The sequence below is a fragment of the Magallana gigas genome, chromosome 5, assembly GCF_963853765.1.
Source record: "Magallana gigas chromosome 5, xbMagGiga1.1, whole genome shotgun sequence".
Classification (NCBI taxonomy): domain Eukaryota; kingdom Metazoa; phylum Mollusca; class Bivalvia; order Ostreida; family Ostreidae; genus Magallana; species Magallana gigas.
The window spans coordinates 11,508,494-11,530,888 of NC_088857.1; the positions used below are offsets into that span (position 1 = coordinate 11,508,494).

General features: G+C 34.5%; 3 protein-coding genes across 6 annotated transcripts; all 3 read left to right on the plus strand.

Moving 5' to 3' along the window:
* The first annotated feature begins 3,368 nt into the window (after positions 1-3,368).
* Positions 3,369-15,496, plus strand: LOC105341500 (deoxyribonuclease-1). Of its 4 annotated transcripts, XM_066083653.1 has the most exons (11): positions 3,369-3,630; positions 9,294-9,582; positions 9,819-9,913; positions 10,438-10,521; positions 10,755-10,855; positions 10,957-11,069; positions 11,393-11,547; positions 11,876-11,975; positions 12,630-12,681; positions 12,805-12,816; positions 14,317-15,496. In XM_066083653.1, the coding sequence occupies exons 2-11, from the start codon at positions 9,400-9,402 to the stop codon at positions 14,748-14,750; spliced, it is 1,329 nt and encodes a 442-aa protein (XP_065939725.1). In that variant the 5' UTR covers positions 3,369-3,630; positions 9,294-9,399; the 3' UTR covers positions 14,751-15,496. The 4 variants fall into 4 exon arrangements, with proteins under 4 accessions (XP_065939725.1, XP_065939724.1, XP_065939726.1 ...); XM_066083652.1 differs by lacking the exon at positions 3,369-3,630 and having other exon boundaries at positions 8,932-9,582; XM_066083655.1 differs by lacking the exons at positions 3,369-3,630; positions 12,805-12,816 and adding an exon at positions 13,095-13,179 and having other exon boundaries at positions 8,934-9,582; positions 14,317-14,455.
* LOC105341499 (uncharacterized) lies at positions 3,629-5,759 on the plus strand. Its single transcript, XM_011448054.4, has 3 exons — positions 3,629-3,948; positions 4,150-4,261; positions 4,638-5,759. Exons 2-3 carry the CDS (start codon positions 4,156-4,158, stop codon positions 5,474-5,476), a joined length of 945 nt encoding a protein of 314 aa, XP_011446356.3. The 5' UTR covers positions 3,629-3,948; positions 4,150-4,155; the 3' UTR covers positions 5,477-5,759.
* A 1,396-nt stretch (positions 15,497-16,892) lies between the features above and the next one.
* Positions 16,893-21,981, plus strand: LOC136275252 (deoxyribonuclease-1-like). Its single transcript, XM_066083656.1, has 9 exons — positions 16,893-17,193; positions 17,350-17,444; positions 18,639-18,722; positions 18,821-18,921; positions 19,097-19,209; positions 19,640-19,794; positions 20,226-20,316; positions 20,713-20,764; positions 20,929-21,981. The coding sequence occupies exons 1-9, from the start codon at positions 17,020-17,022 to the stop codon at positions 21,354-21,356; spliced, it is 1,293 nt and encodes a 430-aa protein (XP_065939728.1). The 5' UTR covers positions 16,893-17,019; the 3' UTR covers positions 21,357-21,981.
* Positions 21,982-22,395: the final 414 nt, after the last annotated feature.

Consider the following 22,395-nt stretch of genomic DNA (forward strand, 5'->3'; position numbering starts at 1 on the left):
TAGAATAATTTAAAATTTACAAAATTAAATAATGTGAATTTTTTAACATTTCGTAACAGATATGTCTGATAAAATAAGAAAATACTGATTGAAATCAACTACCCGTGACAAAATGTCAATACATTAAATTGGTATTTATTTGCATGTGCATGATATGATTGGCAACTTTTTGTGATTGATATTAGTTTTTGGCGATAGTTTTAAAAGAATACCACTTAACATGGCCAACTGATCACTGCAAACACAGCCAGAGCCGTCGGAATATTGGGGTCTGCATTGTTATTGTGACAGATTGTACTCACTTTAAATTTGCCATTTATTTTGTCCTTCACATTGGTTTAAATATTAAGCAATCAGAAGAAAATGTTATTTAAATATAATTTCTTTTCTATTTGTGTAATGTCATTTCCAATGGCAACCTTTAATAACACAAAAGCTCTGAGCAAAATTAAACCAAGCAGAAGTGTTTTTGATGTTGAGCAAAGGTCAAGGTCTTGCTTTACTACCAGAGGTCAGGGTCAATGTGTCGTTCTTTACTACTTAGAGGTTAAGTGGAAATCGGTCACCCAAACTGCAAGACAAATAAATGTGTTTATTTCTTATAGTAAATACATAATACGGGATGAACACTTAGAAATTTGATTCAGTGTATATGTGGTACAATGTACTTTGTATCCCAACATTAAGATTTCACTCCAATCTGGGCAGTAGACAACACGTACTGCTTGTGGGTGGGTTCTCTATACTGCGTACTGGCCAGATTAAGGAGTGTTGACTCCTTAAAAAGCCAGATAACTCTTACTGAGATTAATTTATTATAATTCCTTTAAAACATTAATTGAAACGGTGATTTCTGCCAAGTTGTGTGCATTTCAACTTCTGTTTGATATCTTATGGAAAATCATCCTAAGCAAAATTTCAAAAATTGGTGCAGAACAAACTCTTCAGTAAAACGGCAATTGATTGACTATTTCTCCTTCTGCCATGTTAACCCTTGTCTAATCATCTTCTTTGTTGCAACCAACTGTCATTATTCAAATGTTGACCACAACTCCATTTAGGATGAACAAAACAAACATTGATTCCCGATGAAAGATCAACAACAATTTTATGAATTTATAACTTTTATTACATTGTTAAAGGGGCATGGTCACGATTTTGGTCAAAAATTAATTTTCCGATTTTAATATTTACAATGCTTCAGAAAGGCATTTTTAATAGGCAACCGGAATTTGAGTGTCATTAGTTGAGTTATAAACGAGTTACAGAGCTTGAAATTCTTCCCTATGTAAACAAAGCGTTTGTTTACATTTTGAACGTTGAAGTAAAAACTTCAGGTTTAAACCTAAAACGAATGTGTTAAAAGTTAGGAATTGTTTATCTATGCCTAAAATAGATAAAAAGATAGTCAAATAAGCTGGAAAAAGATTTTTTACTGGTAAATTGAACATATGTAAACAAAACCGGGCACGAGCCTTGTTTACATGACAAAGAATTGTGAGCCCTGTATCTTGATTGTAACTCTACGAACGACTCTCAAATTTTATTTGATCATTAGAAAGGCATTTTTAAAGCATTGTAAATAATAAAAACAGAAAAATAGAATTTGACCAAAATCGTGACCATGTCCCTTTAAATCTATGACACTTGAACGACAAATATGGCCTATGAGGGTCGGAGATTGTAAAATCCTGACATTTATTTTTAATTTTGATGTTGGTACATTCTGTATCTAGGTTATTGGGAGACCGATCCTCATCTTTTGAAATGGTACGGTATGTTAATTTTGGTAGCGCATGCAATTTGAATTCAAGAACTTGGTTTGTCACAGAAAAGCTTACCAGAGTCGACAACAAGCTGTTATTTATTAACTAAGGGAGTGTCCTGCCAAAAACTACTTGTTTTGTGTGTAGTAAAGGAAAAGACTTCAGCACGAGTATACGTTGAGTCTTCTACAATCTAATTCTAACTGACGATACAATGTCCCAAAAACATTTACAAATTACAAGCAGACAGTATGTGATAATGCGATTCTATCTCGTACAGACGATACACGTGGTTACAACAAGAATATATATCTAACAGCTAGGCATAAACTAGAATCTATCCTTAACAGCTAGACAAAAACAAAAATCTGTCTCTTACGGATAGACAAAAACAAAAACATTTCTCTAACAGCTAGACAACAACTCAAATTTATCTTTAACAACTAGGAAAAAATGATAACCTGTCTCTAACCAGCAAGACACTGCATGAATATAAAAACAAGAATATTCATGTATCTCTTTGAAGGGTAAAGGTTACAACAAGAATCTTTCTATAGCGTACATTGCATGGTCACACCAGGAAATCTATCTAACTAATGTAAACCTTAACAACGAAACTCACTATCGCACGGATATAATACTATTTCATGAAAGACACCGTTTCTTACAGTTTAATGACACAGTTAAAACAAAATCTATCTCGGCAGAAGATAAATTGTTAACTTGAGAATCAATTCATCTCTATCATTACAACAAAAATTTATCTTTAACAGCTTAACAATACATGGTAACAACAAGAGTCAATCTCTCACAAACGATAGGCCTGTATATTATTGTTACAATGACTTGTTTCTAACTAATTATACACTATTACAACACTGAGACTGTATCTCTGGCTGTCATTGCATGAATGATGCAAATAATCTATATATTAAACATACAAAACATATATTACATTGTTACAACAAAGAATCGTTGCGATATAGGAAATCTTTAGGATCCATTGTCGCTAAAGAATATAATACATGCATGGACAACAACAAGAATCTATACCATAATTATATAATCTGTTTTTTATAGATTGCTACAAAGATCTTTGATCAGCTCCAACTAAATTTCTTTGTAGTTTGAGTGGATAAAAAATGTATTTTTAAATTGTGTTACCATAAAAATCAATCTCAAACAACTGTTCCATATATGATCAAATGAAGAATATTCCCGAGGGTCTATTTAAGTTGGGGGTGGAGGGGGAGGGTCGGTCCTGTCCTCGAGCACTAGTGATTGTAACTCGATTTTTTACTTTCAAATTTTGACATCGTGTTAAAAATACCAATATTAACCATTTTAGACATTAAAAATGGGGGAAATAAAAATGTGGAAAAATTTGAGTAAAATCGTGTCTAAGTACCTTTCAAAAATGTACATTAATCGAAAAAATATATATGTCCTATATTTTAAGACAGTTCTTAAAGATTACAACGCGACAAACGAGGCTTTTAAATATATTAATTAGATTTCATCGTGCACCCAACCATTAGCTTAGTGCATGACTACTGCTCTAGTACATGTACTTGTTGTCCCAGTATCGATGCACTGATGAGAGTACCTCTGTTCTCGGGCAGTGCGCCGGGACCCAATGTCCTGTCCCCACACACAGGTAAATACAGGTGTACTCAATCAAAGCACGTAGTCTGCTCGGACTGTGATGACGGCGTGTTGTTTATTTACAGTTGACTGACCGCGACTGACCTCGGCCAAACCAATTAAATGTAAAAGTGTGAAATGACCCGTGTCGTCTGTTGAATTGGTCAACGAAGCACGGGGTGTACCACGTGAATCTCAACAACGATAGGTACACGTTCAGGTAATAAATATATGCATTAGTTAAATTTAATTATCATCATATCCTAACAACCTTGGTATTTATGACACAACCTTATGTAAGGTGTGCATACTGATGAATATTCATGAGTTCCCTGACGTTATAACCACTGCATGACTCGACAGTACAAAGTAGGATTGCGGTATATTTGTTTGGTTTGTACACTGACGTGCCATCGTACCCAGGAGCTTGCTTGTGTAACTGTCGGATATATATAAACACGTGGACTTTCACGTGAAGAGAACTCGTAACAAAACATCACTCACATAACACTACAGGACATAGCGAAGAGAAGAACGGGTAAGTTTAAATTAAAGTATTTTTTCTGCTTGCTCATTTTATTTTTAAATAATTACAATTATAAATATCGTTTCATTGATATAATCAAACCAGGTACCAGTGTTATACATTCGTATGATTTTAAAAAAACTGCATAATAAGTTATAAATCTCATTTTCTTCCATCCATGATAATTAATTTTATCTTCACCCTTATTTACAGTACAACATGGGTCACAACATTCCTTTGTTAGTGCTAACTGTCATTAACCCGATAGTGTACGCGGTGGCTACAATATTCAACGCTTTATCCGGAGATGTGGGAGTCAAACTAGGTAAGTTTTACTTGATCTTGTATTTTTTCAACACAATTACAATTATATATCTTCTATGATAATTGGGCGTAACATTAATGATTTGAGTATAATTATATACTGTAGATTCCTAATTAACAGTAATACGCGAGGAATTATTATCCGCGTAAAATCGCGGGAAGCGCCTTCTGCGAATTTTATTTTTAACATCTCGCCAATATTTTCTGAGAGCTGAAAACTACACGAAATGAGGATAAAAGTTCTGCGTTCGGAATTTCATATTCGAGCGATATCATTCAAAACAGTGGATCGCGGAATTAAGTACTCGCGTGATATAGCGAATTTACAGTATTCAACGTTAAACATTAAATGAAAACAAACATTTTTTTTTCTACAGGGATCTTCAAAAACAGTACGGGTACTATTTCCGATAAGTACCAGGTAAATATTACCCCCGCTGGATGGATGTTCAGTATCTGGGGGGTGATCTACGTGTGGGAGGCGGTCTGGATCGTCTACACCATCGTCAACTTGTTCCGGAAGACGTCCTCCGGCCCCCTGTACTGTAACCCCACCCTCCTTCCCTGGACATTCTTCGTCTGTTTCATGGTCAACATGTGCCTGAATCTGTCCTGGATCCTCCTCTTTGACAGAGAACACATGATCGTCGCTTTCGTCGTCCTGTTCTTCATCGCCTTCACTCTGTACGTCTGCATGTTTATTTCATACCGCCATCTTGACAAGAACATCGAGTTTCTCAGGAAAGACGGCAGGAAGATGGACATCTGGTGTATCCGCATCATGGTACAGAATGGCCTCGGCGTGTACGCTACCTGGACCACCATTGCCACTCTCCTCAACATGGCGATCGTCATGATCTACGAAGGCAACCCACGGATAGCCAACGATGACGCCAGCACCGTGGCTCTTTCCATTCTAGTGGTCGAGCTCTTGGGATACACCTTTGTAGATATTGCTTTCCTGGACCGTTATACACGCTACACTGTCACCCCGTTTTGCGTGGTGCCCATGGCCCTGGGGGCGAGTCTGGCCAAGAACTACAAGGCCGGGTCCAGAAACTCTATCCTGACCATTGTTATGGTCGTTTTGGCGCTGTTGTGTCTGGGAGCCAAAGTGTTCTTTTTGATTTGGCGCGAACTGAGGAGCCCAACGAAATCCGTCAGAATTACAGACTCCGACGAGGATCTAAGGAAAGAAAAGGCGGCCGTCGTTTAAGTATATGATGTAACATTACAGATGAACAAAAAAAAAACGACCCTCCAAACAATCTTTGTACATATTAACTACAACATTTTTTATATTTGTATGAGAGGAGATTGAGAGCTGTGATATGACTTTTTAAGTGCATGCATATACATTGCCAAAAAACCAACGTCATTATATTTGCCTTACGAGGAAACATTTGTTGACCGAAATGTTTTTTATAGACATCTGGCCTTCACTTAACTAGTTTTGTATGAATATACATTTACATTTTTGGGCATTATTCATGTATATATTTTCATTGCAAAAAGACTTATTTTTGTGCCTCATACGGAAGCAGTTGTTGACTGATAACTATTTCATTTTTACTTTCACAGGTAGTTTGTATGAATATACTTGCACTTCTTTTGGGCATTAATCACGTAGTCACACCGGTAATATGGAGAACGTTACTCATTTAGCTCCATTTACATCAAAAGCATAATTCAGATATACATGAAATATGTTATACATCTTTTGTACATGTTGTATCTTTTTATCATGTTGTATTTTTTTTTTCAATTTTAAGAACTTTGTATATTTCTATAAAACATTTCAAAAATAAAAAAGTAATGAAATAAAGAAATATTTTTTTATATGAAATTTAAGGTAACTATTTTCATTTAATAACTGCAAATTAAGAATGATACAGACAAGAAATTTAAAAGTCGTCTTTTTTTATTTGTCAAATTCATCTGCAACTATTTAGAAAAGAAAAAAATCCATATACATATATTTTACCTATAAAATTTGGGTATTTACTTATATTTTGATATAGAGCTCTTCTTCTTGCAGAGATCAATACAGTCTTATAATGGCCACGACCATCGAGCCCTCTTAAGATACATAGAGGCCAAATATTTTCCTCCCATATTTTACTTTGTTTACAAGGGGCATGGTATTCCCCTCAAGCGCGGGTCCAGAATTTTTCCGAAATAGTGGAGAGGTCCAAACATATTTAAGGGCTTTCCGTATAAATCAGCATATAGAAAATGTTCATCCATATAGAGCAAAATGTTATAGAATAGGGGTGGAGGTTTTATACACATTGATTTAGATGGGCAGCGCCTATGGTTCGTAGGGATAATTTTGTTTGCCGGGGAGGGAGGAGCCCAATTTTGTAACTTAACGACGTGAAAAGTCTACATTTTCCTGGGAGTCTGCACCCAACCCCCTTTTAGATGCCCCTTATTATTATTTTTTTTGCAATAGACTTAGCAAATCCAAAAAAAATAAAACGAGAAAAATATAGGCCCATGGGTACCAAAGACGAATAGGGCCACTTAGAAAAAAATATTTTTATATCGTAATTACGAGAAAAGATCGTTATTTCAAAAGCAAATAATTGGATCTTTTCAAGTCTTAAAAAAAATCGTTATTACGAGTTTATTATCTCGTTATTACGAGAAAAGATCTCGTAATTAATTAACGAGATCTTTTCTCGTAATAACGAGTAAATTATCTCGTAATAATGAGTTAATTATCTCGTAATAACGAGAAAAGATCTCGTTATTACGGGTTAATTATCTCGTAATTACGAGAAAAAATCTCGTAATAACGAGTTACTTATCTCGTTATTACGAGTTAATTACGAGAAAAGATATATTTAAAATGGCTTTTCATTGTTCTATACTCTTTTTGTAAAGTGTAAGAACTACTGGGATGTCTTTTATCATACACACACTTAGCATAGTCATCGTTTAAAAGCCTATACAAAATTTGGTATAAAATCGGACCAAGCAGTTTTAAAGAAATTTCAGAAGAAGGAGCAAAGCAGATTGATTAATTTAATTGAACTATGAATACATGTAATTTGTTTTCAGACTCAAAAATGTTAATATACAAAATCAAGTATTTACAATATTTATATTGGTATTGTATGAACATATAAAACACATTCGGGTAAATCCTGTATTTATCCATGGTTGAAACTATATAGTCATTTAAGACATCTGAAACAAATAGAATTGTGTTTTTACGACTAGGACTACCTGGCATTTACTTCGGAGTGGGATTATAATATTTATGATGAAAAGTAGAATTACATGAAGTTCTTTCCACTTATTCATATACGAAAAAATGTCGAATCCGATCATTTTTATTTAAAAAAAAAACTGATGAATAATGGCCGTTGTTATTTAAAAAATAATCAAAATTGAATCAACGTTACTGGAAAGAAAAAGGAAGACCCAAAGAGTGAACCAGTCGACTTGGACGTCTTTTCAGAAATGCACCATTTATAAAAATCCTTTCTCGTAATAACGAGATCTTTTCTCGTAAGTACGAGATCTTATCTCGTAATTACGAGAAAATTAACTCGTAATATCAAAATCCTTTCTCGTTATTATGAGATCTTTTCTCGTAATAACGAGATTATTAACTCGTAATAACGAGATCTCTTCTCGTAATAAGAGGTTAAAAAAAAATTATATGGCCCTATTCGTATTTCGTACATGGGTCACATCTGAAAAACTGTTCTTGTTTACTTTTTAATTTTTTTCTATACCTTTAAGGGGGGTTTGCACAATTCGAAATTGAAATGAATAATTATATTAGTACATATAATAGGTTACTTGCATGATAATGCAATGGTAAACAGTATTTTCATATAGTAAGTATTCTATAAATACCCTTATTTTAGAAAGAATGTTCATACACATTAACACAAAAAAAATTCAGCACACGCTAATATACAATGAGATATCTTGATTTCCTAATGCCATTATTACATTTTTTATCAGAGGTAAATACCGGTAACGTTTAAAAGGCGAATAACATCCACACTTGCATTCATAGGTGTCCGATACAGCCTTAATTCTTCGATCGTCTTTCAGGTTTTTCTCGCGTTTCAGGCATGCACGTAGAATCGAGGTGGGGTGCCCCCTAAACTTTTTCTGACAGCAAACTTTTTCTTTAATATATAAGCAAAAAATTGTACAATGAAGGCCTTGCTCCCCCCCCCCCCCCCCCCACCACACACACACTTTTTATGAGCATGTAAAGTTAAAGCTAAAAAATAAAAAAATTAATAGTGAATTAAAGAATTGAATGCCCCCCCCCCCCCCGCCACACACACACATGCACGGATTGGGATTTCAAAGATTTGCGAAGGAAATTTTGTTGTTGTCAAGATTTTTAGGATGAATCTGCCCCCCCCCCCCTTTCAAAAACGGTGATACATACATGCGTTTTAAATGCTAATTTATAAATGGCCAAAAACTACACAACCTTTGATACATTATGCTGTTAAAATATGTGCATATCTTATAACCTAGAATTGAGGTCAATCTTTCAATTTTTTAGCTTGATGAATTCCCGTGAAATGAATTTAAATATTGAAATGATGTGTAATCGCCGTCACCCTTAAAAATAAAACAGGAAGTGGATCGTCTTCCGAGATGTAAACAAGGAAGCTGTTTCTCTTCATTTCACCTTAAAGGCAGTTTTGATAGAATTATTGTAAGAGGATTTAAATTAACTATTACTTTTGTTTCTTTACGACTGACAAACCGGGACACAGCGTAAAAATACAACCTTAACGTTGCGTGAGACTGTACATGCGAATGTGTACCGGTATTCTTTTTATATGTTTTATACTTATGTTCCATTTGATATAGTATATATAGTATATATTTTAAACACTTAAATTGTACTTGAACACTGGCCATTGACGTATTGTGCTGACTGTACAAAATTAATATTAATTACTAGATGGAAATATTCAAAATGTCCGTGTGATTAACTAAACACAACACTAAGCTAATCAACAAACAAATTCGCCATGAGTAAGTTACAGGAAATGGTCACCCAAATCGGACCTGATTCGCTGCAGTGACACGACGAACTTGAGCCTTTAATATTCACCTCCCAGGAAAAACGTCACCATAGACTTTACCATGGGGAGGGGTATACTGGTACCCTTGTTGTTGTTGTGGGGCGGACTCTTGACCGTGCGGGGGGACGTCTCAGAACTTGATGGTCTCCGGGACCAACCCCCCATCAGGATCGGTGCGTTCAACATCCAGATCTTTGGAAAGAACAAGTTTAATGACCCGGGCGTGGTGCCCGAACTCGTGAAGGTAAGGCTGTGTGGAATGTTCATACAACAATGAATGCATGTACAAAACATATGTTTTGTCAACCTAAATTAGCACACTAGATGCATGTTATTTGTGGTTGATGTACAATCTATTTTTAATGACGTACTCGTTGAAAAAAATAACAATACACAATTTACTTACTTTCCGTTTTAATTTTTGCTGTATCACAAATATATTGTTTCAGGTTTTAAATATTTGTAAATAACTTTTTACAGATTTTATCTCGGTATGACATCGTTTTGGTCCAAGAGATTCGGGACTCCTCTGAAACCTATATACATAAACTGGTAGATGTGGTCAATAACTCAACGTAAGTAAAAATCCGTTTATTTGTATATATGTAAGTAAACACGGACATTGTTGATTTAGGTCAAAGACACATTCCAAAATTCACTCCGAACTTGGCAGTAAGCGCGTTCTATACCTACATGAACAGTGTGATAAATATTGTTTGCCAACAAACATGGGTTCAATTTGCTGCCACACAAATATTTCATTGAATACAATTGACATTTAGATTTATTTTGAAGCATGGATTCGTTACTGAAGGCCGAAAAAAGAAAGCTTTTAATTATTTTACCTGATTTAAATAAACACATATTTAAAGGGAAAATGGTAAAAATGGCAGCGAATATGACATTTTAGCCACAGAAATATAGCATTCTTCATAAAACATGTCAAAAAAAGTCATACAGACATGCGAATTTTTCAATATTCCAACAAAGAATTTCTTTTTTTATATCTATAAATAAAATCAATAAGATGCATTTGATAGAAAATAAATATTTGTTATCAAAATAACAAACATGATAAAGGTATGATATATATTTGCAGACGACAAGATGAGCCGTTCAGCCTCGTTGTCAGTCAGCGTCTGGGACGGTCCACCAGCAAGGAACAGTACGCCTACCTTTACAGGTACGTAAGAGCATGACACCCACCCCCTCCCCCGTTTCTTATCGTGCACCATAAAACAACCAGTAACGCTGTCAAAACAATAAATGATTATATCAATCATAAAATTATATTTCATGCGGTGAAACAAACAACTCCAAAGCTAAAACTCTCTCTCTCTCTCTCTCTCTCTCTCTCTCTCTCTCTCTCTCTCTCTCTCTCTCTCTCTCTCTTAGCCTGTGGATTTATTTTTACAGACAGAAGTACGTGAATGTGATGGACCAGTATCAGTATGAGGACACACAGGACATCTTCGAGAGGCCGCCGTATTCGGTCAAATTCCATTCCGATGTACTAGGTATGTATCTAGATATTCATAATGTAAATCAATTTGAATTCACAAAATTTTAGGCATATCTAAAGATGAAAGATTGTATTGAGTTCATTTTTCGTTGCAAGAAATGCATGAATTTGGAATTATCGGACTTCACACAAAACCGGATGCGGCGTTTACAGAAATTGATGCATTGAACGTTGTGTACGACAAAGTCGAGAAGAGATTTGGAACGCCAGTGAGTAGCTTATAAATCATTATTTTTAAGAGAAGCACACAATATTATTCTATGACGCTGAGCTTTGTGTTAAGTACCATTCACTTTTTTATACGACGCTGTACACTATACATGATACAGTATTGTCTTTGTTCATCGTAACATCAACATTATCACTATACTACTTGTATACAGACTGTTTTGTCTCTGTTCATACAGAACAATATGCTATACTATTCTATGCTATGTTTTGCTATGCTATGTTCTACTATATTAATGATATATTTACTATGCTATACTAGCTATGCTATAATATGTCATGTAATACTTCTGTTTTTTAACAGAACATCCTGATCGCCGGCGATCTGAACGCAGACTGTTCCTACCTCAGCCGAACAAAGATGTCCGCCCTCTCTATCCGCCGGGACAGCGACTATAGTTGGCTGATCAACGACTCCCAGGACACCACAGTCGGCTCCACGGACTGTGCTTACGACAGGTGCGTTATGACGAGTAAAGTTTTGGATCCGCTAACTATTCTCACAATTTTGTTTGAGTTACGGTAACATGTCGATCCAAAGCTTTACGGTTTAATTAAGTCTGTTGAGTATCGTGAAAGCACAGGCACATAGCGTTATAAGTTTTTCTCATATTGAATAAATTAAAAATATATATATACTCACTACTTAAAGATACATGTACACAAACATTATTCTTCAATTTAAAAACTTTTGGGGGGAATATAGAATAGTAATCTGCGAAAGCAGGTTTTTTAGTTTGGTCTTGGTGTATGACCATCTTAATGATTGCGCATGCGTTGTGTACAGATTCATCGTGAAGAGGAACTCTTCGTGGCTGGATAACATCCTTCCAAACAGCGTCCATGTTTTCCTCTATGACGACGAGCTTCAGTTGACAGAGGATTTGGTAAATATTACAAATTTTCTTTTTTTTAAAAGGGTTTTTTGCTCGCATTGGCAGCCAACGAAACGTAAATTTCCCCTCATCCCGAACATTGTTCATTGTGGGTTTATTGGGGGGGGGGGGTTCTTGAAAATTCTGAAACTAAGATATTCATATCCTTTGAATTTTTTCTCATTTTTATTTCGTAAGAAAACCGAGGGCGCTGAGGGCAAAATGTTTTTGTTTCAGGTCGATTAAGATTTTTTAAAGGGTCGATAAGTCGACATTTTTTTCCATCAATTTTGTTCGTCATGTTTGAATGAGAAAGTTCAGATCAGGGGAAATATTCAAATTTCAAAAAGTTATGAAATTATCAACATTGAATCGTACAATACAGATTCTGAAGTTTCAGCATTAATTAAAAAGTTAAAGCTTTTCCAAAAAAAAAAAGAACATACCCCAGGCACCTGACGTTATAAATTTTTGTCATAATAAAAATAATCCTATACCTAATGATATATTATTAGGTATCGGGTATTTATTTTTTATTATGACAAAAATTTCTAACGTCAGGTGCCTGCAGTAAGAAAGAAATATTTTACTACTGTCGATACCTGTATCTCTTTTTAATAGATCTTTTCTTATCTAGATTTTTATCAATGTACATTTAATGTCTAGGCAGGGAGCATCAGTGACCACTACCCAATAGAGTTGCAGCTTCGAGGAAAATGTGAGCTCTAGTACTAGATTACATTTAAATCTATCGTAATAAAAAGCAATAAAACACCTCGGCAGAAATCGTTGTCAATTAATGTTCAATGAATATGTTTATGAGTTCAAATCTTAAAAATAGGCAGCCGTCTTGGTAAGAACAGTTGTATTGTGATATTTGCGTTATTCTTTTATTTTTTAACTTTTAATAAGCATATTACTTTGCATGAAATTTTAAAAGCTTTTTTTACATGATATGATTTATGCATGGGTTATCAAATGTATTTTCAATGATAAATGTATAAGATTTAGATACAGAGGAATATGATGAGAGAGAGAGAGAGAGAGAGAGAGAGAGAGAGAGAGAGAGAGAGAGAGAGAGAGATTTTAAAAATAATAGATCCCATGGTTAAACCGTGGTTGTCTTGGTAGATGGTAACAGCGCTCACGTCCTGCTTCCTAACTATTCCCTATGGATGGTGATGTTTACAGGAAGTGTCCTCCACAGAGCGTTAAGGTGACCACAGAAACATGTGTTTGTTGCCACCCCACTGCTTTTGACACACTTCAACGTTTAAAACAACTTATATCGACGTATGGGAAAAAAAATTTAAAACACATACAAATAAATTCAAAAGAATGTTGATTTTAGGACGAATATTCTTCTGGTGTACAATTAGATAACGTTTACAATAACGTTACTTTCATACAACGAACGTATGACGTTATTATAACTCATGATGAAATTCTTAGATCTAATAAAACCCCTAAAGCCTGCAAGCTTATATAATTATACAACGTCTAAAAGTCTATGCCTGCAAAAGTGTTTGGTCAGCATTCAACTAACTTGATATGCCGTTGATTTTCAGCGTTCAGTGTGCATTGAACGTTCGCCAGCGTATTTGACCTAATTTTCATACGTCGACAAGCGTTGCTTCTAACGTTGTTTGTGTGATAGCCACTAACCGCAAGCAAGTTTTGTCTATTGTGTTCTCACCCTGATATTGTGTTGAAGTTTTCTTCTTTTAACAAGGGCTTACTAACATGGACACTGTATACGTGTACCTTATATGGCAGCTTTACACTTATACTTTTACGTTAAAAATAATAAATATACCTTGTTGCTTTGATTTTACCTCTTCGATTTTTCATTTAAATTCATTAATGCATTTGTTACAGAAAGATTATGGCTCTATTTAAGCACTACTAAAAATGCATGGTTTTTGTTCATAAGAATATCATTAATACACGCGCTCTTCGTGTTAAGATAAACTGTTTCCAAGCACTATATATATCAGCAATTCCGCTTTTTAGCTCAATCGGAAATATCTCAAAAGTTCAGAATTTAAAAGTTTTAAATGTTTATCTGTCTTTTTGAAAATTTATGTAAACTTTCTTTAATAGATGATATTCTTAAATATCCACAAATAAGAAATCTCTAACGAATGAAATGGAACACAATATCAAATTGAATGAAATTTTTCATTAAATATCGAAAGCTAAAATTTTTACTTACAAATTTAAATGGGGAGCACAAACTAGTCTTTTATAAAAATAAACGTAAAGTTTTGAAAGTGAAATTGCAAAACCATTTAAATTGAAAAACAATTTGAAAAAATACATTTTTAATTTATATTATACTTAATATACACAGGTAACAGTTACTATTCCAAGAGTACCACCCCTCTACTGACTGTTACGGTGGAGGACGAACGGGTGATTCCGTCCACTGACATATCCTACATCCGGTATATCTACCAGAAAACAGGCGAGAAAATACCTGCGTGGCAGGCACAAGTCTACAAAATCGACACCCGGATGAACTACGTCATTGCTGCTAAAGCAAATGTTGACGTCACCAAAGTGATCGAAGAATTTTTCCAATTTTACGAAGCTTTTGACCGGAAGCTGCTAAGTTTAGAATCCATTGCTACATTAAGGAAGATCCTGGACGGGTTTCCGTGTTTCCAGGGTCCATATATCTACTGCATGGACCCACCATCTCTTTCTGTCGTTGACCTTTCGGTCACGTGTTCTCTCGTTAACCCTCTGACCTGTAAGATGGACGTGTCAAGACATCTGTCTTAAAAAAGATTCGGGTATAGGCCTCGTCAAACCAATTCTTGTTTCTGCATTTGGTTTTGTTTTTGTTTTGTTATTGTTCTGATTCTAATGAAGATTTAAATTTAATTTATTAATTGAAAGTATTTCCCTACAGTATTCACTTATTTGGGTGATTTTAAATTGATTTATCATATTATTATTTTTATTATATATATACCAGTATTTATATGGACTTTCAAGTATTTGCATGTTACCAGAGAATCGCTCCAACCATTATTGAAAAATGTTAAATTAACCCTAAATGATACTTAAATCATTGTTAGTTTCATATTGGAACTAATCATTTTAAAATCTTAATCTTTACAATGTAATCTTACAAGTTATTTTGTGTTGAAATACCTCAAATATTTATAAGATGATATGTATTGTAAAATATACACATCGAAAAAAAATCAATGATGGACTCAATGCTCTTTGGGAGGCATTCTAGATGGTATTATAATTTAAATATAATTATTGAAACTTCGTGTAATTATAGAACTTAGATTTGTGTACTTGTCAAATATTAAAATCTATAAACTATCTTAATGGTATTAAAGCAAGTTTTACATTGCAACGTGAAGATTTCAATCAGCATGAACTAATACTAATGCTATATAGTATTATTGCCAAAATCATTATAGTGGTTATTTAGGGAGAGAGCGAGTTACAGAACTTATACTCGATTCGAATTGTTTATATATTAGTACAATAAAAATATGTTCAAATCATTGTTACTGATGGTTATTTTATTATAATTATCAATACACTATAGGCCAAACCAAACATTTTGTTCATTTGTACGGGGGCAAAATGAGTTTTTATTCAAAAATACAATAAAACATCGTGTACTAAGATTGTAGTTCATCAGTGTGTACAATTTACAAAAATTGGCTTTATAAGGCTAGGACGTTAAGTTTTGATTTTAACGTGAGATTTCTCCGAGCATCCTTCGGAAAGACTTTTTATAAAAAAAAAAAAATTAATGAAGCCATAACAAAAACTACAAAAGACGAATACGGCCACATATAAAAATATTTTTTATCTCGTAATTAAGAGAAAAAATCTCTTATTACGAGTTAATCATCTCGTTAGTGATCTTTTCTCGTAATAACGAGATGTGTTGCCCTTTATTCTTCCGTATAAATCAAATAACAACTTCTATATGCATTTTTAGTATAACAAGATATTTCTCGTATAAAATTTATGAAATAATTAACTCGTAATAACGAGATCATATTTCGTAACAGCGCAATAATTAACTCGTAATAAAGAGATCTTTTCCCGTAATTACAAGATAAAAACATTATTTTATGTGGCCCTATTCGTCTTTTTAAAACACAGACACGATTAAAAGAAAACGTTTAATTAAACACCATATCCCGCCGCCATTTAAAATTTCCAAAATATAACCTTACACAATTTCTCGTAATCAAAGCCACTATTGTAAATGTAAGTCCTGATTATTAATGATCTCTCCTTGGAAGGAGACTTGACCTTTCATTTGAATAAACGCAAAAGTTGGTTCACCAATCTGTGCCAAGTTTGGTTGAAATTGGCCCTGTTGTTTTGCTTGGTGCAGTCAAACGATGAGACGATAACGGACGAAGACACGGCCGGACGTTCGGCGAAAAGTGATCATAAACACTCGGTTGAATTTAAGAGGGCCGGATGGTCGTGACCATTTTAAAGCTATATTTACCTCCTTTAAATGAAGAGCTTTGTATGAAGATATATTAATATGTTCAATTATTAAAGCTAAAATATTTTGAATTTTTCTGTACCAAATAATAATTTATGGTCAAAATATCATGTTTGAAAGTTTATGGCAGATCTGACGGTTACTTAATTGTTAAACATCCAGCCTCCTTAAACGAATTAAGAATACTATCAAAAGATTGTTTGACAATAAATAATTTAAAAAAATTTGAGTTTATACTATTATATAAAATAGAAAAGCTTAAACAGGATTGGGCTATCGTTTTGTTTGAAATATTACACCCGGTATTGATTATCATAGCTAAGAAAAGTTTAGAAAAGTTCATTCATGCATTCTAAATAGGACCATGCAGCTTTAAATCCCTTCAATAACAATCACCATCGAAGCATGACTTCCAAGTTCATTAATACATTAAAAAAACATCAATCGGAGCGGACCGAATGGCAAGTCATGGATTAGTGATTTCTTTGGATGGGGCAAATAGATAACCTATAGAAACTCTACAGATGCAGAAAGCGTTGTGAACTTAGGACCATGCGGCTGGTCACGTTTGTAGCACTTCTGTGTGGCCTGGCCCATGTTAAGGGGGGTATATCAGAACTGGACATCTTTAATGACGTGCAACCTTTGAGAATCGGGGCCTTTAACATACAGATTTTTGGAGAGACCACTTTCATGAAATCTGAAGTACGCCATGAACTTATAAAGGTAAGTCGATAGCAGTCATGAATTCGCATATCGCGTTTGAATTTATCTTTGAACCAGGGCAAACTAAAAACCTTTTAAACTGTCAATTTTGTAATTATTTTTTGAAATGTGATATACATTTGTTTAATTCGTTATAAACTATTTGAAATGTTTTAGATTTTATCGAGGTATGAAATTGTTTTGATACAAGAAATTCGAGACTCCTCTGGACTCTACCTACCCCTACTGGTGGAAGAGATAAACAAAGCTAAGTATGTTGCCTTTCCTTTTAATTTGTTATGAGCTTACTCTCATATTCAAGACAATTAACATATTTAGTACATAGACACGCGTTATCATTGTGGAGAGTTTTACAATAATTATATACGTTACACTAAACAACAATGCGGAAAAATTGAAAAATACCCAACAGGAAAAAAAATCAGATTCATTGGGGCAAAAATTATTGTAAAGCTGTCCGGTTGAATTCATTTCATGGCTGTATAGCAGAATATGTTGAACCATCTCGTTATATCGGTTACGACTGACATAATATCTTTGTCATCAATTTAAAAATCTTGTAAAAGAATTTCTTATCAAGAAATCAAATAAATGAAACAAAAAAGGGAATAGAATTGTGTATGGATTGCCAATTTGTTTGGTGTAGGTTACAGGAATCTGCCCACGTGGTTTGTTTAATAACGGATGAACTCATAGAATTTACATATAAATGCATGTAAGGTATATTTTGCATTTGCATTTGAGATGAAACCGCAAAAATAAGAACAACGTATTGCCCCGCAGAAAAACATACAATCATGTAGTTATACGGTACCGGTTTTCATATGTTCCAAAGAACACCGAACCTTTTGTGGTTTTTACCGAGTTTTACCAAAAAGTGGTGATTTTTTTTAAAGTGGCGAAGTTTCAGAGAGCGTATTATTTTCTAAAATCAACCCACTATATAATTTTTTCTGAGAGAAATTATTGAATTCCTCTGCTGTTGAACTGAGTTAAGAACTGGTATAATGAATGCATAATATCGACGATTGAATTGGCTTATATTTTCCTTACTGTCCTATAAATAACATCGGACATTGATGTATAGTATGATGTTCAATTCGCTCGACCCACGGTAATAAAAATTGCAAAGAAGGTGTGTCTAAGTTTGATATCTCGGATACTTGTAAAACTTAATTGAAAAGTTGTAATTTCAATATTGTGGAATACTTTAAATTTGTGTGGGCCAATTTTCAAGGATTGTGGTTTCTTGCCTCATCGTGGATATATATGTAATTTTGAGGATGCGTCGGTTTTCAGTTTCAGTAATTACATGTAAACCAAATCTTTTAAATTTTGTTTTCGCGGAAGATGGCTACCAACGAATACCACGAAATTTGAGCCACCACGAATTCTAATGATTCAAAAGTATTGGTTGTATATCCATTTATTTATTTTTTTTGCAGACGACAAGATGAGCCGTTCAGCCTCGTTGTGAGTGAGCGTCTGGGACGGTCCACCAGCAAGGAACAGTACGCCTACCTTTACAGGTATCCGTGAAATCACCAGCACATCAATCGTAGTTATTGTGTATGCTGCGTAGTCTAAAGTTTATATCCTATAAATGTTTATTATTCATTTTTTGAAGAAAGAAGTATGTTCATCTGAGTGAAACATACACGTATGAGGACCCCTTAGATAAATTTGAGAGGCCTCCATATTGTGTGAAATTCCATACGGATATGTATGGTTCGTATGATATATACATCTTTTTTTTTTTTAAATAAGATATGATTATTTGTTATGAATTTTTTTTTCGTTAGCATAATAAAGAATCAAAATAAATATAAAATAAAAAAGATCTTCAATGAATAAAGCCACTGTTAAAGATCAATTATATATTTGATATCTTCCTGTGTATCAGGGATGCATGAATTCGGAATTATCGGACTACATGCAAAACCAGATGATGTCTTTAACGAACTGAATGAATTAGACAGAGTATACGAGGTTGTTAGCAGTTTATTCGCTACACCCGTAAGTAGACATTTTAGGCCACACCAATATAATTTCCTGTTTGTCGGATATCCAATGAAAGAAAGTAGGAGCGGTTTTATTGTAGGCGACATTTTTAGGCAGTACATAAAAAATGTGCGGACGGTTATATTTTGTCTACTTGTTCCTGATATATAAATTTAAATTAATTTTAAAAAAATACGAAAAAAGAGCAGAAATAGAAAACGACGCAGAATTTACTGGATGCGGGAAATTATTAATATTATTCACACAGTTTTATTGTAATACCAGCGCGGGGTCCGACGAACAATAAATTATTTTGGTATGGCCTTACTGTTCTCTTTAGGCTTTTGTGATGTCGGTTTGCTGTAGATTTGTGATGATCCGGTGTTATATGACAATTTTTTTCTTGTTCATGCATCTGACACTAGGTTTACCGTATACTTTTTAGAATATCCTGATCGCGGGAGATTTAAACGCCGACTGTTCTTACATCAACAGGCAGGAGTTGGAGGAGCTCTCTATTCGGCGGAACCCCGCCTACACCTGGCTAATCTCCGATAATGAGGACACCACGGTCGGCTCCTCGTCGTGTGCCTACGACAGGTGAGAAACGGTCCAAGACAGGTAGCAGTGGATAGTGTAAACTATGGAACTGGGGGGGGGGGGGGGGGGAGCAAAGAGAATGCCTGATGTCTTGCCGTTAGATCATATTATGTTTTTAAAGCAAATTGAAAGCAAGATTTCCATGTGCAGTAACGAAAAATTAAAACACTTCCTCCAAAAAAGTTTAAATTTAAAAGAGGCATAAGTAAAGGGAATGTTTATTGGTTTGTTCATCAGAATTAATATTTCATCATACAAGATTTTCAAGAACAAAATTAATCGACAACAGAGAGAGCATTTGACATAATACCAGCAAGGTCACGTGTGCAGGTAGTTTAATTTACATCAAACAGTTGATATAATTTCATTTTCTACCCCAACTTGAGATCTAGACACATTTTCCCAAATCTGGTTTAATGGTTCCATTTCAGATTTATTGTTCAAGGAACCGACTGGCTTGATAACATCGTTGGCGTCAAGATCTTCTACTTTGAAGTCGAATATCAGCTGCCCGAAGAACTGGTAACATAACACACTCAGACTCTCTCTCTCTCTCTCTCTCTCTCTCTCTCTCTCTCTCTCTCTCTCTCTCTCTCTCTATATATATATATATATTGGAAACACTTCGTCCGTCCATCTATAAACATGTCCGTTCGTTTGTCTGTATCTAAGTTTCATGTCTGTTCCACCGCTAACTTTTTACACAAGGGTTAGCAAAGGTAGTAAGGTGTAACGTCGCTAAGGTAATCAGTGCCAAAATATCAGGAGTTTTGATCTGTGGTCATTGACAAAGGTCATGGTCATATTTTTCAATGCAGCCTCTACCCAATATAGAGAATCCGCGCCAATTCATGTAATTTGTTTGGTTAACATAAAACGGTTATACAATCTAAAGTTAAATGTACTTCACTTTAACAGGCCGTGGACGTTAGTGACCACTACCCAATCGAGGTTGAGATTCGTGGAAAGTGTGAGTATCTTCTGATAGGATGACGCATTTCTCAAGGCTTTACAAAGTAAATTATACGTTTAACTCATGTTTTTGGAGTACATACCAATTAAAGAAAGAGTCCTTTATTATAGTGAGATTTGTAACATTTCTTTGTGTCTGACATTTGAATTTTGTTTACATAGGTTATAGGGATGATCAGAGTGTTTCGCTGACCACCATAACAATGAAGGACGAACGGGTGATTCCGTCCACTGACTTATCCTACATCCGGTATATCTACCAGAAAACGGACGAGAAAATACCGACGTGGCAGGCGCAAGTCTACAAAATCGACACCCGGATGAACTACGTCATAGCTGCTAAAGCAAACGTTGACGTCACCCAAGTGGTAGAAGAATTTTTCCAATTCTACGAAGCATTTGACCGGAAGTTGTTAAGTTTGGAATCCATTGCTAAATTAAGAAAAGTCATGAACGGGTTCCAATGCTTTCAAGACCCTAATATTTACTGCGTGGACACACCAAATCTTTCTGTTGTCAACCTAACTGTCACGTGTTCTCTCGTTGACCCCTTGACCTGTAAAATGGACGTGTCGAGATATCTATCTTAGCGTTGACCAAGGATAGTTATATGGTTCCTTACTTAATTACAGATCACTTTCCTTTAACCTTGTTGACTTTTCTTCTTTATTTATAGAGTGTCTTAGAGTCTTGAATATACAAAGTTTTTAAATGATTTTTTTCTGCTAAACATTTCCTGTACAGTAACTATATTTACTAGTAGTTGTTATACTTGGTGTGCTAAGCAATTTGTGTTGTATTACAGGCAAGTGTTTTTGTAAATAAGTTAAGATTATTAATTTAATGAGGCTCGATATAGTCAACAAATTAACCATTAGATCTACCTTTTATTTTAAAATTTGATTTGTTTGCCAAAAAAATTATTATTTAGTAAAGAAAAAACCCATAGATTTTACATTTGAAATTTAGGTATTTTCCTAAATTTATATAGAACTCTTCTTATAAAGGAGATCAATACAGTCTAGTATTAAATGGTCACCCTCATAAGTCTTATATCAATGTTTTTACCAGAAAAATGTTCTATACCTTTACTGGGATGAGTTCAATATTCTTAAAAAATCCTTATACACCTTGGTCATTCTCATTTAAACAGTAGATAACTTTATAGGTTAGAACAATTGCAATTGAAAATCTCGAGCCTTTCCGGCAAGCGGAGAGGCAATCTATTACAATGTATTATTTTGTCGTCCATGACCAACACCCTTGTTTAACTTGATGTGAATACAGGACAATGGATTGTCGTATGAGATTCGAGCTGAAAGTCAATAATACACATATCCCAAGCTGTTTTGTAGATACTGAATTTAATGGGAAGCGACGCAACTCTATGTATAGTTCATAAAAAATTGAGATGTTTCTCCAAGCTCTGTCGGAGAGGCCAAAGAAATTACAATTGAGGTTTTGAACTTTAAATCGTTTTCTTTCAGCGAAATCCATTCTATTATGTGTCCTGGTGTTATAAACCCTAGAAGTGATTAAGCTGTACTGACATTTAAGAAAAGTGAGGTAACTCTCAAATTTTATTATCCCCTATAATTCCGTTATAAAGTTGTCTAGTTGGAATTCAAT

Bases quoted from the DNA above. Each gene is read 5' to 3' on its own strand.
- LOC105341499 (XM_011448054.4), top strand. From the start codon at position 4,156: ATGGGTCACAACATTCCTTTGTTAGTGCTAACTGTCATTAACCCGATA. The intron at 4,262-4,637 runs GTAAGTTTTACT...TTTTTTCTACAG, and splicing joins AGATGTGGGAGTCAAACTAG to GGATCTTCAAAAACAGTACG.
- LOC136275252 (XM_066083656.1), top strand. From the start codon at position 17,020: ATGCGGCTGGTCACGTTTGTAGCACTTCTGTGTGGCCTGGCCCATGTT. The intron at 17,445-18,638 runs GTATGTTGCCTT...TTTTTTTTGCAG, and splicing joins GAAGAGATAAACAAAGCTAA to ACGACAAGATGAGCCGTTCA. The intron at 18,922-19,096 runs GTTCGTATGATA...CCTGTGTATCAG, and splicing joins ATTCCATACGGATATGTATG to GGATGCATGAATTCGGAATT.
- LOC105341500 (XM_066083653.1), top strand. From the start codon at position 9,400: ATGGGGAGGGGTATACTGGTACCCTTGTTGTTGTTGTGGGGCGGACTC. The intron at 10,522-10,754 runs GTACGTAAGAGC...TTATTTTTACAG, and splicing joins CAGTACGCCTACCTTTACAG to ACAGAAGTACGTGAATGTGA. The intron at 11,976-12,629 runs GTAAATATTACA...TTTAATGTCTAG, and splicing joins TTCAGTTGACAGAGGATTTG to GCAGGGAGCATCAGTGACCA.